Source organism: Podarcis pityusensis (assembly GCF_964106645.2).
Source record: "Podarcis pityusensis genome assembly, chromosome: 9".
In the NCBI taxonomy this organism is placed as follows: domain Eukaryota; kingdom Metazoa; phylum Chordata; class Lepidosauria; order Squamata; family Lacertidae; genus Podarcis; species Podarcis pityusensis.
The window spans coordinates 57,026,196-57,044,131 of record NC_138034.1 but is presented as its reverse complement, the minus strand read 5'-3'; the positions used below and the strand labels follow the sequence as shown (position 1 = coordinate 57,044,131).

The 17,936-nt window shown below is 42.0% G+C and overlaps 1 protein-coding gene across 2 annotated transcripts in view; it reads left to right on the top strand.

The window, feature by feature from the left end:
* The window catches only part of MTTP (microsomal triglyceride transfer protein), a 38,730-nt gene continuing 20,794 nt past the window's right edge, over positions 1-17,936 (top strand). Inside the window, exons 1-7 of one of the 2 annotated variants that reach the window (XM_081022191.1) lie at positions 1-145; positions 9,287-9,474; positions 11,315-11,458; positions 12,908-13,015; positions 13,404-13,520; positions 14,114-14,253; positions 15,019-15,169. In XM_081022191.1, coding sequence (XP_080878317.1) covers positions 85-145; positions 9,287-9,474; positions 11,315-11,458; positions 12,908-13,015; positions 13,404-13,520; positions 14,114-14,253; positions 15,019-15,169 — 909 coding nt within the window. In that variant the 5' untranslated portion in view covers positions 1-84. Of the gene's footprint in view, positions 146-9,286; positions 9,475-11,314; positions 11,459-12,236; positions 12,270-12,907; positions 13,016-13,403; positions 13,521-14,113; positions 14,254-15,018; positions 15,170-17,936 lie in introns of those variants that run through there. The other variant, XM_081022192.1, reaches the window with a different exon arrangement.

Below are 17,936 nucleotides of genomic sequence, written 5' to 3'. Positions count from 1 at the left end.
TCAGGCTTCACTCCAATCGGAGCAGTTCACTTCTCCATAGCCTTGAAATATTTCACAGTATTACAGCTGTTAGACAGGGCAAGCATGATTCTTCTTACTGTGCTTTTCCCGTGCATCATTTCCACCTACTCAGCATCTGTGAAAGGTAAGTTACTTATTTAGATAATATTTTGTTATTTCCTTTGGTAATTTTGATGAAAAAGGGGGCAGTAAAGGGTGCCAATCTGAGACTCTTTGCTTTTAGATCATATTAAATTTGCATTACGCTTAGATCACCCAACTGTGGCTCGTGAGCCATGTCAAGAGCAGCTTTTCTGTAGTTTGAAAAAGAAAGTGCCAAAGGCATTTATATTATCAGTGTATTTGTCCCTCTCCGGTGGAGTCTGGATCTGGGCTTCAATTCTGTAGCCATTAACAGGGATCTATATGGAAATGGTGTTAGGAAAGTGGCGCTGCCATTGTAACCCCACTAACCTGAGAGTAAACCTGACTGAATGCACTATGAATCCCTACTGAATAGACATGGTTAGGATTGCAATGTGCTTTTATTAATTTAGTCTGCAATGTTATACCCACTTACTTGTTAGGAGTGAGTCCCATTGAACCCAATGGAGTTTATTTCTGAATGTATAGGAATGTATTGTTCACCACAGTTCTTGAATAACTGTGTATAATAGTTATTATAGTCATAGAAATAATAGTTATTAGCTGAATAAATATTTAACACCCCCCCCAAAAAGCCAGTATAAAATTAAGCTGTTAAATATCTTCGTAAAAATAGTCTTCTTACAAAGATTGGAGATAATACTCTGACACTAGACCAGATGTTGCTTTTTATGACTTCCAAAAGATTATTATTATGCTCATGATTATGAATTCATTTGAATCACTTTATGGGGTTCATATCAAGAGTGCTCACCATGTTTGTATTGTCAATCTGCCTTTGAATAACATTTAAGAAAAGAAAAGAAGACTCCAGTCCATTTGGGCTTTGAATCTGGCAGAGTTCTGAGGATGGAATATTCAAAATTCACCTCTAATTGTGTACTATAACAAACCCCACCTGTCTTCTTCAGCTCTTCCATGCTGCTGAAAATCCTGAAGTATCCTTTCATAACAGTGATGTGTAGGCAGTCTGCTGGCCCTTGCAGATGGCAGGCTAAATTGATGGGAGTGCACTCAGGATGACAGCTATGTGATATGACACCTTTCTGTGACGTAGAGGAGGATGAAACTCCACTTTTCCAATGTCTAGGTAAACTCTAGGTCCATAAGTGAAATGAAAAAGTGGCTTGCTACCTTCTTACACATGAGGTCAGCCAGGCCATCCGTCTACATAAATACAATGTGCACAGCTACATAGCACAAGGCCCAGAGTAAGAACTTCTATGAGCTTTTACAGCCAGAATGTCCCCTAGACTTTGAGACTAGAGATCAGAACATGAGTTGCAATCAGTCCTCAAAGAGGATTAGGAAGATATGCTGACTAGGTTCAATTCTCAGGACAAAATGGCTTTCGGTTTTCCATGAATGGTCGTTTAGTACAGAACGTTTAATGATAAAAGATGGGAGGAAAGATAATTAATTTTGATACTTTGTGTGAGGATTTTTCTAGTCACCATTTTGGTTCCAGGAATTCTCAAAGGCCCATGGGATCTCTTCAGAAACCATTTGGTGGATCCCTTAGCCCATGGGCACCTGTGTCATGACCTGATCCTGCCCCTATTCATACAGTTTCTGTAGTGTAGTGTCCCTGTCTAGCCTTCTGCTATCTTTCTCGGTTCACCACTGGGATTCGCAGTCCTAGACCCTTTCTACATTCTTACTTTTGCCTCCACTTCTCCCCTGAGATAAAGCTCTCCTTATTCCCCCCTCCTCCTTTCTGCTTGTCTTTCTCAGTCCGTTCTCTTCATTCTCCTTGTTTCCTTCTAGACCCCCCAGGCTCCCACTCCAGCTGCCTGGGGCCTTGTTTTGCAGTGTCTGCAGCCTCTGTTTTATGAGACTTCTTCCTCCCCATTTCTAAGCCTGTTCTGGTCAGCCAAGCAGATACTGTCACACTGTTGACTCTCAACACTTTGCTTTTACAAGGCTGCTTTCCGCTTGCTGCACAGAGAGAAGGTTGTTCACCCTGTTCTACATGGGGTCGCACTGCTTGAAGGCTGACATTCACAAATCTTAGGGTGCTTATTGACCCAACGTTGTCATTAGAAGTTCACATGACCTCTGTGGCTCAAAGTGTCTTTTATCAGCTTTGGCTGATAAAGGTCACTAGCTATGACCATAACTGAATGGAGATAGCTTGGCCACAATTACCCATGCTCTGGGAACCTCTCTTCTAGACCCTTGCAATATCACCCCCAATCTCCACAACAGTGCAATATTCCCGAGAGATCCAGGCTCTTGTCTGGGGTCTGTGTTTCATTTTGGACAATGAGGCATAGCAGAGACTGTGGTGTCTTTTAGGACTGGGCGATTTATCGATATATTGTCCAAAAGCAGTTTGAAGTCCATATTGTGATATCGGTTTCATAGTTTTTGACCTGGCAATATATTGCAAATCATGATGTGTGTTAGGGCTGGGCAATATATTTTCCAAAACCAGTTTCAAGTCCATATCATGATTTCGGTTTCATAATTTTTGACCTGGCAATATATTGTGAATCATGGCGTGTGTGTTGGGGGAGGGATTGCTATGCAAAAATCACAATGTGGGAAAACCGTGAAGCCAGTCAATGCCTCAACATAACTCCATCGTTATTTCAGACATTGTGTGATATATTGGTATATCGTGGTGTTTAGCTGGTGATATATTGCCCAGATATTGCCCAGCCGTAGTGTCTTTATGATATATGGTTTATTTACACGTATGCACAACCTGAGCCTAGGATAGGGGGGTGCACAGCATTGCATTCCAAAAGGGTCTTGCTTCTATCATAGGCACAGTCCTGGGTTCAAACAGGCATGAGACATCCTGCCTGTTGCCCCACAGCTTGCCTTGCTTTCCCACTCACATAAATCCTAACTTTTCAGTAGGCAGCTGCCTAGATTGCATTGCTGCTTACTGATTCATAAACCTTTTCCCCTTAGAGCACACCAGGCATACAATACAGCAATCCTGAAATTGTACTACTTTCCTTTGTTCTTCTACCGAACCTTAAGCTCAGGGAGGGACTTCACCCATCTTTCCGGCTGGCACAGAATCAGCTTTGTTAAGCACCCATCTCCATGCACCCTTTGTTTGCTTAACCATTATCAGGCTGGCCTGGACATGGGAAGCTGAGCCCAGCTATTAAGGGTCTGGCTTCCAGTTTAGCTCTCTAAGCATTGATTAAATTCTAGCACTTACTAAATCCAGTCAGCCAGAAACTCTAGCTCTCAAAACCCCATATCAGTGTTATACACAGGGCTCCCTATGTTTAACAGACTTTATGAAAACAGGCTTCTCTCATGAATAGTGAGCAGTGGAAAGAACTGAAAAGGTCATGGTTGTGCATTGCTGCTTCTCTATTTCACATTAAGTACCAAAAATAACCAGCTTTCTTTAAATATTTCTGACGTATAACAGGGTTTAATGTATCTCTTCCTCTAAGAAAAGATTCTGTCAGTTGCTGCCACAAGGCTCCTCCATAAGCATGTTTATTTAGAAGCAAATCCCAAGTTGAAGAGACAGAAAGTACTGTGCACAAGCTTTATATAGTTTACATAAACTTTATGTAGTTAAGTGTATTTATAAAAAGGTCCCATTGGAGCAATGTGTGAGACAGCCATACTCCCGTGTATAATCAACTAAGGACTGGAGTGGTTTGGTAACACTTCTTTCATTTAAAAAATGAATGTTGTGCTGGTGGCCAAGACAGTGGTCCTCATCAGCGTTACGTAATGCCTCATCATGTTCTTTGTTTCTCTTGCTTCAACCACAAACAGAGCTCAAGCACCTATTCCTGCCAGGCAAAAGCACCCAAAAATAGCGCAAAGCAGGAACAATAAGGGAGAATGTAATCTCTCATACCTGCATGCTGCTTCTGTGGACAGCTATAATACTGCTCAAGTATAGTGGATTTAGGTGGTGTCATAGGCGCCTCTACCCTATGAGCCAATTTGATTCCCTCCCTCCCTCTCTTTCTTTTTTCTTTTCCTTCTCCTCCTGCGATGAGGCTACATTTTAATATTTTAATGTTCCATTATTTTAATGTTGTATTTTATTTTTGTTTTTAAGTTGTAATTATTCATCTTGTTTTTATTATTGCTTGTAAGCCGCTCTGAGCCCGGCCTTGGCTGGGGAGGGCGGGGTATAAATAAATAATTATTATTATTATTATTATTATTATTATTATTATTATTACCCACACCTGTGACAAGCCCCATCGGGCATTCTTGCAGCCTGCTGCAGGTGTGGGAAAGCATGGCAAGGCTTGCTGCAGCGAGGCCAGGACACACAAAGTTGGGAGGGGCGCTTCGTAGTATCCCAATTTGGGGGAGGGAGCCTAAGGTCCCCTCAGCCACAGGGAGTTGGCACCTATGGGTGGTGTGGTCAGATGAGGGCTGCCATCTTAAACCTTCCTTCATCTAGGTAAGTGCTTCACAAAATTCCATGCTTACAAAAATCCCTGAATTGCAACAAGTGACGCTGAAGCCCATCAGAAGGGATTTTTCTTTCTGTTTTTCTAAATCCCACTACAGTGGTACCTTGGGTTACACACACTTCAGGTTACAGATGCTTCAGGTTACAGACTCCGCTAACCCAGAAATAGTACCTCGGGTTAAGAACTTTGCTTCAGGATGAGAACAGAAATCGCATGGTGGCAGCGGGAGGCCCCATTAGCTAAAGTGGTACCTCAGGTTAAGAACAGTTTCAGGTTAAGAACGGACCTCCAGAATGAATTAAGTTCTTAACCCGAGGTACCACTGTAATTCCTTTCAGCCTGAAAGGTTCTACACTTAGGCAGGAATAACCAGCTGCACCAATATAAGGTGGGGGACACTTGGCTTACCAGCAGTACATGATTAAAAGGATCTAGGAGGCTTAGTAGACCACAACATGAGTCAACAATGTGATGCTGCAGCAAAAAAGAGCTAATACTGTTCCAGGCTGCATCAATAGAAGTCTAGTCTCTAGATCAAGTTCCACTCTATTCTTCCTTGGTCAGACCACACCTGGGATACTGTGTCCAGTTCTAGGTGCCACAGTTTAAGAAGGATACTGACAAAGCTGGAACATGTGCAGAAGATAGTGACCAAGATGATAAAGGGTCTGGAAAGCAAGCCTTATGAGGAATGGTTGAGGGAGCTTGGTATGTTTAGCCTGGAAAAGAAGAGACTAAGAGAAGATGTGACAGCCATGTTCATATATATGAAGGGCTGTCACATGGAGCAAGGTTTTTTTCTCCCACTCTGGAGGGTAGGACATGAACCAGTGGCTTCAAGTTACGAAAAAGGAGATTCCAACTAAACATTCGAAAAAAACTTTCTGACACTAAGAGCTGTTCGACAGTGGAACAGACTCCTTTGGGAGGTTTTGCACTCTCCCTCCTTGGAGGTTTATAAGCAGAGGTTGGATGGCCATCTGTTATGTATGCTTTCGTTGAGTAGCAAACCTAGTCATTCCCAAACAACTATGATGACAGAATACATTGTCTGCATCCCTTAAGAACAAAGCAAGCTGTCTTTTACTGAAGCCAAGCCATTGGTCCATCAAGCTCAATGTTTCGTACACCAGGAATGGTCAACCTTTTCAGACCTAGGACACACTTTTAAGCCAAACATGCATTTGGAGACCCAATTCTTAATCTGTTAGTTGCATCTATTTACATGGTTGCTGTGCTCCTGTTGTGACCCACCTTCCCAGGTATTGAACCTGGGAACTTCTGCATGCAAAGCAAGCTCTCTGCCACTGAGCTACAGCCCTTACCAGGGCGGGATTTAGGTTTGATGAGGCCCTAAGCTACTGAAGGTAATGGGGCCCTTTATATGTCTAGCTGTACTTTGTCAACAACAAATTGTCACTGATTTTTGTGTTGAATATTTGCTATATGGTAATTTATGGACCTAATAGGTATCTAAAGTCACTTGCACATAACAAATAGGAGCCTACACAACACAAAACACTGTTGCTGCATGCAGGTTTTATTTTATTTGCTTTTTATCTTATATTTTGGAAATGTACATCCAGGTGGTTTTTTCCTTTAAATTTTTTTGGGGCCCCCAAGAGAGTGGGGCCCTAAGCTATAGTTTATTTAGCTTATACGTAAATCCGGCACTGGCCCTTCCCTTTGTCCACATTAGCTGTCTCTTTGCTCTGCTGCAATCTTCAGTTAGAAGCAGTTGCACTGAACTCAGGTCACAGAGAGCAACCTCTTCCTGTGTGTTGCCTAGGCAACCAGACAAAGCAAGATGCTAGCTTTCACATAACTCTGTCCTTAACACCCAGTGTGCCCAGGCAAGCACTCTCTTCTTTTTTGCTGAAAAGAACCAGACAGATAGTGAAGACTTCTCTAAACAAAGAATAATTAGGTTTGATAAATTCTATGCGGGTGGCGCTGCGGGTTAAACCACAGAGCCTAGGGCTTGCCGATCAAAAGGTCGGCAGTTCAAATCCCCGCAATGGGGTGAGCTCCCGTTGCTTGATCCCTGCTCCTTCCAACTTAGCAGTTCGAAAGCACGTCAAAGTGCAATTAGATAAATAGGTAAACCAGCGGGAAGGTAAACGGCGTTTCCATGTGCTGCTCTGGTTCACCAGAAGCAGCTTAGTCATGCCGGCCACATGACCCGGAAGCTGTACACCGGCTCCCTTGGCCAATAAAGCGAGATGAGCGCCGCAACCCCAGAGTTGTCCGCGACTGAACCTAATGGTCAGGGGTCCCCTTACCTTTACCTTTACTTGAGTAGAAACACTGGCCTCCCCAATCCTCACATACAGGCAAACCATGTTTTTGCTGGGTTAATTTTCTTGCACATTGAGGTTGCTTGTTTGCCCTCTCCCTTGAGTTCTGAGAAGGGCTTTGAAATATTTCTGCTACCCCTACACCCAAGGAATCAAGGGCACCAGGCAGATTCTGCCCAGTTCCAAGTCTTCTTAGGGTGGGATCACAATGTCTTTATCCTGAATCACCTGCCCCATAAGCTAGAAAAGTATCAGCTTTGATTGTTGAATCAAACACATATTCCTGGTAACCTAAGAAATCTTCCAGTAGGAGGCCTTAGGAGGTTATCAAGAAGATGGCAATCTGAATAATCTGATGGTTAGTGTCAGAACTGGGCCAAGATTAACCTTTCTTTTTATTTTGTATTTATATTTATTAAATTTGTATAGCACCCTTCATCTGGTTCACACATAAAAATATAAGATAAAAACAACAAAACAAAACAAAACCATAATAAAATTAAGAACCCCACCCCCAACCAATAAACCTTCCTCCAAACCCCCATATTTCTTCAGGAAATCCGGTTTCATCTGCTTGGAAATATTCCATCAGATTATAAATATGCATTGCTCGCTACACATTAATATTATTTTCTAATAAAGCTGTTTTTTTGATTCGCTGAGATTACAGCAAATTATGAGTTGTTACCAAGCAATGCATTTTAATAGTATTTTCTAATAAATAGCTTGCTGCTTTTTTTATCTTTTTAGAAAAAAAATTCTAAATTTACAAGAGCCAGTGCAAGCTTACGATCTAACCCAAGCCAGCTAGTGGTTAGCACATGTTGTGCATGCCGAGAGTACTAATATAAGGCACAGGCCCTGACAGCTGTCCCAATTCAGGCAGCATAACTTTGTGTATTATACGACAGTATCATGATTTAATTATAGACAGCCGTAATGGCAGACACTAGGGTTGCAAGTCAAGCTGTATATCTACCCACTCCTTCCTGCAAGAACCCAGAGGCACACTTGACCCTAAGTCAGTATATCAAATACTGTACTAAAGTCCAGGTCTGGCACTATTTAAGGAGATGGGAACCCAAAGGGCATATGATTGCCCTTCTGCAAATATATCAGAAGGGGGGCAACAAAATCAAAAGGGAAATCAGCTTGGGTTAAGTAAGTTCTTTTGAATGTTAAGAATGGATGGCTACGAAGAGGACATTTGCACACTGATGCTGACTTTTAATTGTGCATTAAAACTGGGAACCATTTTGGAAGACCAAATTTCCACGTGTTTCGAGGGAGAACTGGAAGGCAGCACTTCTGAGAGAAATTACTAATGTGAAATACTAATCCTAGAATTGCAAACCCTCTGACATTTTTTCTGATGAAAATAGGGATGTCCTATATTATTATTATTATTATTATTATTATTATTATTATTATTATTTTGCTGTTTATACACCACCCATCTGATTGGGTTGCCCCAGCCACTCTGAGCGGCTTCCAACATATATAGAAACATAACAAAACATTAAACATTAAACAACTTCCCTATACAGGGCTGCCTTCAGATGGGTCGGGGCTCAGAGAACTCCATACCCTCCAACATTTCTCCGATGAAAATAGGGATGTCCTAAGGAAAAGGGGCACATTCTAGGATCAATTCCAAAACTGGGACGGCTTCTGTAAATCCGGGACTCTCCCTAGAAAACAGGGACATTTGGAGGGTCTGGAATTATAGAATTGGAAAGGACCCTGAAGACCAACTTGTCCAATCCCCTGCCATGCAGGGATATGCAGCTGTCTCGTACGGGGATCGAACCTGCAACCTTGGCAATATCAGCACCACACTCAAACCAACTAAGGTTGCCTGGCTGGCAAACCAGAGAGTCCGTCTGACTTTTAAGTTTTCTGCTGCGCTGGGAGAAGAAGCCAATGTGGTGGTGTCAGTAATAAGAGAAGCTGCTGATACAGTGACTCATGGTTGGCCCTGCTGGCCAGTCAACAGCTGTGTGCTTGTACATTGCTGCCTCAGCTCCCCCACCCCTGCCCCATGGCCATCTCTTGAAGTCTTCTGCTGTAAAGGTGGCTGGGGGCTTCCCCACCCAGTAGCCGAAAACTACCTCCCACTCCACCTTTAGCGGGGGACTTGGAAGGTAAAACGTTCTCCAAGTTGCCAGACTAATAATAAGGGAGTGTTTTTGAGCACTCAAAGAGTCTTGTATCTTCATCTAGCACTCTGGACTTAGGGACAGGCATGTCGAGGCTTGTGGAGGGCATGACTCAGAGAGAGGCAGGCTGGTGCGTCATCTCTCATTTTTAAGCAAAGCTTTAGGGAGAAGAGCATGAGACAGGCAGTTTGGATTTATGTTGGTCACTGACCGTGTGCTTTCCACTTTTCTTTCCCCACCCTCACAGGCCACAATACTGGTCCACGAATAAACAATGACAAGTTATATAAGTTCACCTACTCCACAGATGTGCTTCTAGACAGGGTGAAAGGCTCATCCCTGGAGAGTGCGGGCTTCCGAATTTCATGTGGCGTGGATGTCAACTTAGTATGGAGAAATCCTGATAATGATGACGATCAGCTGATTAAAATTGCGGTAGGCAAGCAGTGGACGCAAAAGGACGAATTTAATGTGTTTTCTGCCAGTTGGTTTAAGTAAGAAAAGTGAACCCCATGTATAACGTGGGAGGCAGAGTTAAAATTGAGTTAATTTTTTCGCTCGTGTAAACAGTAAATACATGCTGCATTTAAGTAACTTAAGATACAGTCTTAAGCATTCAGGGTTGCACTGCTAAGTTTACATAAATGGAAGTATGGCCCAGTATATTCAATAAGTTACTGGTTCCCACCCCAATCACTGAGGGTCTTAATAATGGTGTGCTAGAGGTTGCATGCTTTTTAATTGCATTTTATTTCTTCTTTTCTTTCTGATATATTTTATTGTATTGCAGTTGGGATTCCATAGACTGTAGTACAGTAAAATACAACATAAGAGAAAAAAAGAAGCAATGGAACACAATTAAAAACCAGTTTGAATATTTTATGCAATAGATGTGCCGTCTCCCATCTTCAACCACAAATAGACAGGCACACCATGGACCGCTGGTGGTCTGTGAATCACAGTTTGGATACCCCGGCTTACGCTTCCAGTAGGCAGAGTCAGGTTGCTGCCATAGACAGGAGATGGTGGGGGTGGAGGGCAGAGAATGATGGCAGGGTATTGGAATTACTGAGAATTACCACCCTTAGTCTGCTGCCCTCAGGTAAAGGATGCTGTTACACTGCCGGTGTTGAAGTAAGAGTCAATTGCCAGGCTGTTTGGCTGGTAGAATTGATGGGGGAGAAAATCCTGTCCTTTGCCTCAGGCGGTAAATTGTCTTGGGCCAGACCCAGATCAACGAGATATACTCCCAGATGAGCACATTTAACTGTGATGCCCTTAACACAAGGTACTCTTGGAATGGAAGTTTGATGAGACACCCAGAGATCTTAATGGGAGAATTTCCAGTGCCTGAAATTTCCAGTGCACCAAAGTCAGATGTGGGGCCACTGGACATGATCACACCCTCCCATTCCATGTACAGTAGCCACATGCACAGTAGAAGATGTGAAAGGGCATAAAATCAGGGTGTCTTATTATATGGAAGACCACATGTACACAGTTGTGTGCAGGTACGTCTTTCACATCTGCTGAATGTTCAGAGGCTAAGGTGGGGGCTATAGAAATATGAAGGCCAGTCATGGGGTCACTGGGCACAATGCTATTTTCTCCTCCCTAGAGTGTTTTGTATACCCCTAGAAGGAAGGTATGATCCTGTGTATGGGTCATAACTTAGAAGTACGCTTTGTGTGAATAAGACTCCAGGTTCTGTCCCTAGTATTTCTAATTAAACATATCTCTGGCAATATTAGAATCCAAAAGATATCTGAATAGGCCTTAGTGGGCCTTATCCAACGTTAGTCATACTCCTCATAGACCTATTGAAATTAGTGGATATGACCAACTTGGCTCCATTCATTTCAGTGTGTTTGCACTGAGTAGAAACCAGTTGGATACAATTCAATGTTAGAAGAACAGCCTGTGGCAACAGTAATATAAATTCCACATAGTACATTGGATTACCGCAGAATATGCATACTGAAAGTAAATTGGAGTGGGTGAGGTGAAAATCTCAGTAGGTAATCTTCCCCTGTCAGCAGAGGTGCCAAGCTGCCCCCAAGATTGAGGGGGCCAGCCTGCGTTGTGTGTGTGTGTGACATCAGGCACGCAGTGCGCATGTGTTGTTGTGTCGCCTGGAGGAGGTTGAGTGCTCTGGATGAGCCGGCCACTGAAGCTGTGCCACGCTCAGCTCTCTGCTCAGCCTCTTCCACCACTGTGACTGCCTGTCAGGTAAGTGTAGGTGTCTTCATTCTGCCCTTCCCATTTGCTTTTTCAGATTACAGATGCAAAACTTGAAAACGTGCATGAGCGTCCAAAAAAGAAAAACATTTTCGAAGGAAAAAATACAGCTGCAGTCATTGGAAAAGAGCACCTGGCAGCTTTAAAAAGGCCTGTAGTTCTGCAGTGGACTCGTGGAAAGGTAAGGAGTGATTATTTCACAGTCCCTGTCCATTCCTTGAACATATTTACACATAATCTCTTCACTTCTTGATATACAGTGGGTTACAGACGCTTCAGGTTACAGACGCTTCAGGTTACAGACTCCGCTAACCCAGAAATAGTACATTGGGTTAAGAACTTTGCTTCAGGATGAGAACAGAAATTGTGTGGCGGCGGCACAGTGGCAATGACAGGCCCCATTAGTGAAAGTGGTACCTCAGGTTAAGAACAGTTTCAGGTTAAGAACGGACCTCCAGAACGAATTGAGTTCTTAACCAGATGTACCACTGTATTGTGTTAGGAAAAGTGTAGGCTCCAAGGCTTATTAGCCAACGCTATGTCATAACTTGTGATGTTGCTTTAATGATGGAAGTTGAATCAAGTGTTAGGCAGCTGCAGCAGCAAGTGGGAAGATCACAGGTCAGGGGTGAGATAAGGCAGGGCTTGAGGTGACTCTCCTCCAGTGCTTTTTTTCTAAAAAAAAATGTTTAGGCGTACTCTCATTTTCCTACTCATATTGAAATACAGCCCCTCAATGAGGCCAAACTTAGATTCACAAAATGTTTAGGGGTATGCGTACCCCCTGCATCCCCCCAGAAAGAAAACACTGCTCGCCCGGCCTCTATACCTGGTTTTAAGCAGCACAGGAAAATAGATTTTTCCCACTTGTATCACATAGGATATTGCTTCACTATGATGACACAAAACACTGCTGTCACAATGGTGTAAATCTTTAGCAGTTGGATGCCCAAAATAGATAACAGACTTTCTTGATGTCATCGTTTTTAGAGGTAGAAAAGCCCTTTTCTTAAGCACTAGCTAAAGGTGCAAAGTCTTGATTTAAGTACAGATGTAGCAGGACTGTCTGGCAGGTCGAAGTTCACTGTGTTTTCGACACGTCTCCATGCCGTTGATTTGGTTACTGTTCATTTTTGCCTGATGAGGTTAAAGTACAAGATATACGTTATCTTGAAATTCTGCTGGGGTAGTAAGAGAGGGATGACTATAAAACGTGAGAGCATTCTATATCGTTTCCCCAAGACTATAGCACTTTTCACACAACTATTATAAGGGTTCTAAAGGTATGGACAGTGGATGCTGCCTTGCACCAGGTCAGAGTCATCCGTCTAGCCCAGAATGTCTACTCTGACCATCAGCAGCTCTTCAGGGTTCAGACAGAGGCCATTCCATCATCGGAACCTTTTTAGATTGGAGATGTCAAAGATGGTACCTAGGATTTCCTGTACGCAAAAGTATGTACTGTGAGAAAACCAAGCATTTATTCCCCCATATGTACACAACTGTCTAAAGATTTTTTCATGTCACAACTGTCTAAAGATTTTTTCATGTCATCAGGCCTGAGTTCTGGATGACAATTTTCAGGTGAAAAAAATATTCCACATTGTTGTTGTTTTCCCTCTTCACTCAGGTTAAGAACTTCTACTCCTACGAAAATGAACCTGCTGTTATTCAGAATCTCAAGAGAGGCCTGGCTAGCTTGTTTCAGATACAGATGAACTCTGGGACTGTCAATGAGGTACTGCATCATGTTATGCAAGCTGCACAATCTCTCAAATGTTCACTGCTAGTATGAAATATATTTGACTTTGCACACAATACAGAAGCAAATGTGTTATTGAATCAAAGAGCTAACCGTAAGGCAGTTAATAACCTCTGCCTAAGGCCCAGTCACATCACCCTCGGAAATGCCACTCAGCAACATGTGAACAAGTGCATGGTTGATGGTTTTAGTTCCTTAATTTTTGTATGTGTGTGTGAAGTTTTAAGACCCATATGGATTTTATTGTACTGGTGTCAATATCATGTCTACATTGGCCCTGACACTCTGGCCCAGAGGCTTTTAGGTATTCCAATGTGATAACGCCTTTGCCATTTTTTAATTGATTAATATTTAAATTTTCTAGGTGGATATTTCCGGCAAATGCGATGTTACTTACCGGGCTCAGGAAAATGAAATCACTAAAATTAAAGCCTTGAAATCTTGTAAATTAGAACGGACAGGATTTACCAGCCACAGTCAGGTATAGTATGGATAATATCTTCAACACATACTATAGGCATGCGCAGAAGCACTGAATCATGCTTTGTGCATGTGCAGAAGCGCCAAATTGTGTGACATGCGTGCGCAGATGTGGCGCTGCAGGTTATGAATGCTGCAGGTTGCAGACATTCCTCTGTCACGGATTACGTTCGCAACCCGAGATTCCACTGTACATGTTTCAGACCATTGGTTCAATGCAATTTCTAACTAAGCAGTGTGTACTAAAATGCAGATACTGGGACAAAATATGCATAATATTGAATATACTAGTGAAAACAACATATGAAAATGCATTATATTAGGGGAAATCGCGTGCAAAGATGTGTACATTAGAATAAATTTGGACTAAAATGAGGACTTTAAAAAAAATAGCAAACCTGTGTGTATATCTGGGGACCCTGGCCTAATCACAATTGTTCATAAAGTCATTACACATGCAACTATACTGTAATTATAATCATTACACATACAACCATACTGTAGTACATATCTAGCATACCATAGCTATGTTTTGGCATATTTTGCGCTGACTTTGTTTCTGCATTTCCTGGTCCTAACAAAATTATATTTCAGCTTTTTGACATCAGCCAAAAATCAGTTTCTGCCACAAAGTATGTGCTGGAGGACACTTTTATTAAATCAGTGCGAGCAGAAGAAAATCACATTTTGAACGTGAATATTCAGCGAGCAATTGATGTGAAAGTAGTTTCGAAGTAAGCTGGCTTGTTTAACTATTTTGCAGAACATTTTTAGTGGCGAAATGATATGTTTTATAAGCTGCTACCCTTTGCTGCCATCCCAAGCGCCGTGAATTAAAGCAAATACATCAGTACTTTGAAAATTATTTAGTATTGTGTGGAAGTTAAGAGTTGTTGTTGTTGTTTAGTCATGTCCGACTCTTTGTGACCCCCATGGACCTAATTTGATCATTGCTTTCATCAGTCTGTTGCATTTCTTCCGTTTCCTCAATCATTGGCAGCAAATGTCATAATCCATGTTACAATTTAAAGAGCCATGTGATCTTGGAGGCAATGAGTCCCGCCCCCCCGCCACACTTTAAACTGAGTTTCTTGGACTGCTGCAGCTGAACCCAGTGTCTAAATGCTTACTTGTATGGTGTGGCCTGTCACTGAATATAGAAACAGTCTGCTTATTGCCATCACTTGGCTATAGAAAGCTTAGAATGTGAAAGTCTTTAAGTCCCTACTTACACATGGTGACATGAAGTAATGCATACAGTAATAATTACAAGCTACTGTTTGGGATGGAATTGGGGATATATATTAAGGTGGCCATCTGCAGAAAAGCCAGGGCTTTTGAACCTTTAATAGCTTGCATGATACATTATGCCTACTGAAATTCCCTCTTCTACACAACTATTAGCACAGCTATTAAAGGTAGAGAAGTCTGGCTACCTGGATATGTCTTCAAGTTGCAACCAAGATGTAAAGCTCTGTTTCAATATGTGTACCTAACAGGCAGAAACTGGAACTGAAGTCAACGGAAGCTGGCCCAAGAGTGATGGCTGGGAAGCAAGTTGCTAAGATTATTAAGGCTCTGGATTCAAATTACGTTGCAATTTCACTTGCAGCAGAGCCTGTCTCGGATGAATGTAAAAGTTGCCCCACAGTAAGTAAATAAAAGAGCAAGTTGTGCATGCCTTAAGTTCAAGTTCATAAGTAAAAGCACTCCTTGAAAAGAAATTACTGTTTACCAAGATGTTAGTGAGATATTAGATTTGTAATTATCGAACACAGACATTTTCGGATTTATCGAATATTCTACAGCAACTTGGCTGACCTCATGACACCGCAGCAACACATTAAGGCATGTTACATTGTTTTATCAGTCAGTGTTATCTGCCTTAATTACTGTTAGAATCAGGTCTCACAAATGTTATGCTTGCTACTAATATGCATTTTTAATGGGGCGAGAAATGTACCCATCTGTGAATGCCAAAGCTGTGATACAGCACAGCTGAACTGTGGTATAATATTTGAAAGATCTTGTGGAAGAAATGGCTGTAATTCTAAAGAGCCATCCCTGATCCCATTGAAGTCTTAATTGGGCTGTGTTTGACCTGAATGCCAGGTCAATAAGGGCTTACACACAATGTTGAGTATGTCATCTGTAAAGGTAAAGGTAACCCTGACCATTAGGTCCAGTCATGACCGACTCTGGGGTTGCAGCGCTCATCTTGCTTTATTGGCTGAGGGAGCCGGCGTACAGCTTCCGGGTCATGTGGCCAGCATGACTAAGCCGCTTCTGGCGAACCAGAGCAGCACACGGAAACGCCGTTTACCTTCCCGCCAGAGCGGTACCTATTTATCTACTTGCACTTTGACGTGCTTTCAAACTGCTAGGTTGGCAGGAGCAGGGACTGAGCAATGGGAGCTCACCCCGTCATCTGTAGTGCTGTATAAAGTTTTATTTTTTTGTACTGTGGGGGGGGGGCAGGTCCATTATGAATCAGAACCACTTGACCACATAGCATAAAGCGGGAAATTTTTAACCTTCTCCCTTACCTGCCATAATCCCAACAAAATTCCTCTTCTGCTGTCATCAGCAACAGAAAAACACGCACCTCTTATTGGCACCAGTGTTTCCCAATTGTTGTGTTAAGAGCTGCTTTATTACTGTTGGAAAGCTGTTATTGTAAGCAGCCCTGTGCTTCATGCAGGGAGGGGATTTGATTAGGTTATTTGACAAATATTGTTGTAGTGTGTCTTTTGCAGTCAGCTGCATGCTTCGTTTGCTGTTTAAAACTATGAAAAAGCTGAACCAAGGTATTGTTAATTAAGTAGAAGAGGCCTTCTCCTTGTCCTTGTTGCTTTCTTGGTGACTTCTGTGGCCGCTGGTACCTTCTATTCAATTGTTCTGTCTAGCAGAAGCCATTTAGATCTATAATTACAGCCATACTCATCTGGGGGCCTTACAGAGGGCTGTAAGGGGAAGGGGGCGTCAGATTGTTATGGTAAACCTAAAGGAGCTCTTCGTATTAGCTCTGCTCTCTCACTGGTTACTGTATTTTACTGTAAGTGCTATGAAAAGATTGGGGTTATAAATAGAGTATGGTATTTAGAGGGACAATAATAGTATCCAGCAGTTGCATATCTCAATGCGTATATTAATATCACTCTGTTATGGCATGTAGCACAGCCTTACATATACCAAAGTCCCACATCTTTCTTTTTTTTAATGATATTTATTGAAAGAATTTTTTTTTAAGTTACAAAAGAAAACAAAGTAGAAAAAGAGAAAAACAAGCCACTTCCAACCATACAAATACACAAAATAAGAGAGAAAAAAACAAAAATACACCACAAAAATTTAAAAACATTTAAAAACAAATCCATTATTCTCAACTCCTCAACTGTCATTACCCTCTTTCCTTGACCTCCTCCTCCTCCCCTTCCTTGTGTCCTGGTTGTTAATTGTCACAGCAAATCCTTTCCATATTTCATAATATTCTGTCATTACATTACCTTAAACTATTTTAATCTTATCTTACTATAAAAAACCTTGGAACTTAAAACTTAAATCTTATTTTTACCAACTTCTCATAACCATAATATTCTTACATAATTCTTTAAACATTTTTACTAAAGCCAAATAATTTCATTCCAACATTTTTCTAACATTCATCAATTTTATAAAACAGTCCTAGTAATCAAAAAAAGAAATAAAAACAAATCCAATGTTCATCCAGCGTCCCTTCCTCCTGGTCCCGGGTTTGTCAGTCCTTATTATCCCATCGATCTGGCGCATTAACCTGGTGACCTTATATCCGAGGCCCTTAAGTCTCTTCCATGTCCCTTCCGCAGCTCTTCTTCATATTTGTAACTGTATTTTCCCTTGTCTCCTGCTCGTTTCACTCGTGGGAACTCCAGCTTAGCAATATTTTTGACCCTTCTCGACAGATCAGCCCCTTTTCCATAATCGACACTAAATTCCATGTGGTATTTAAAAACATGTTTCAAAAACCCTCCAAAATTGAGAGCCCCCACAATCCCAAACATCTCACGGCCCATTGCCAGACTTGAAAAGTCCAAACATCCCTGCATAGGAGGGTCTATCCAACCCCCCATTTCCAAACCAAACCAAACCAAACCAAACTTTTTCTTTCCAAATCTGGCTTTTTCCAAGTTCATTTGTCAAATCCGAAAGCTCATATTCCTGTTGGGCCTGTTCTGTCAGGGCACACTCCTGATTTAATTCCTGGGTGGGCTCCACATATTTTCCCACTGCCTGTTCAAAATTTCCCACTGCCTGTTCAAAATTTCTAATCGAATCAGCCATCAAATTCGTCTTCTCATGTAGCTGTTCCAGTAGGGCATTTGTTTAATAGAAAGCACACAACAGAGCTTCTGAATACATTGTCCTGCAAGGTCAGATG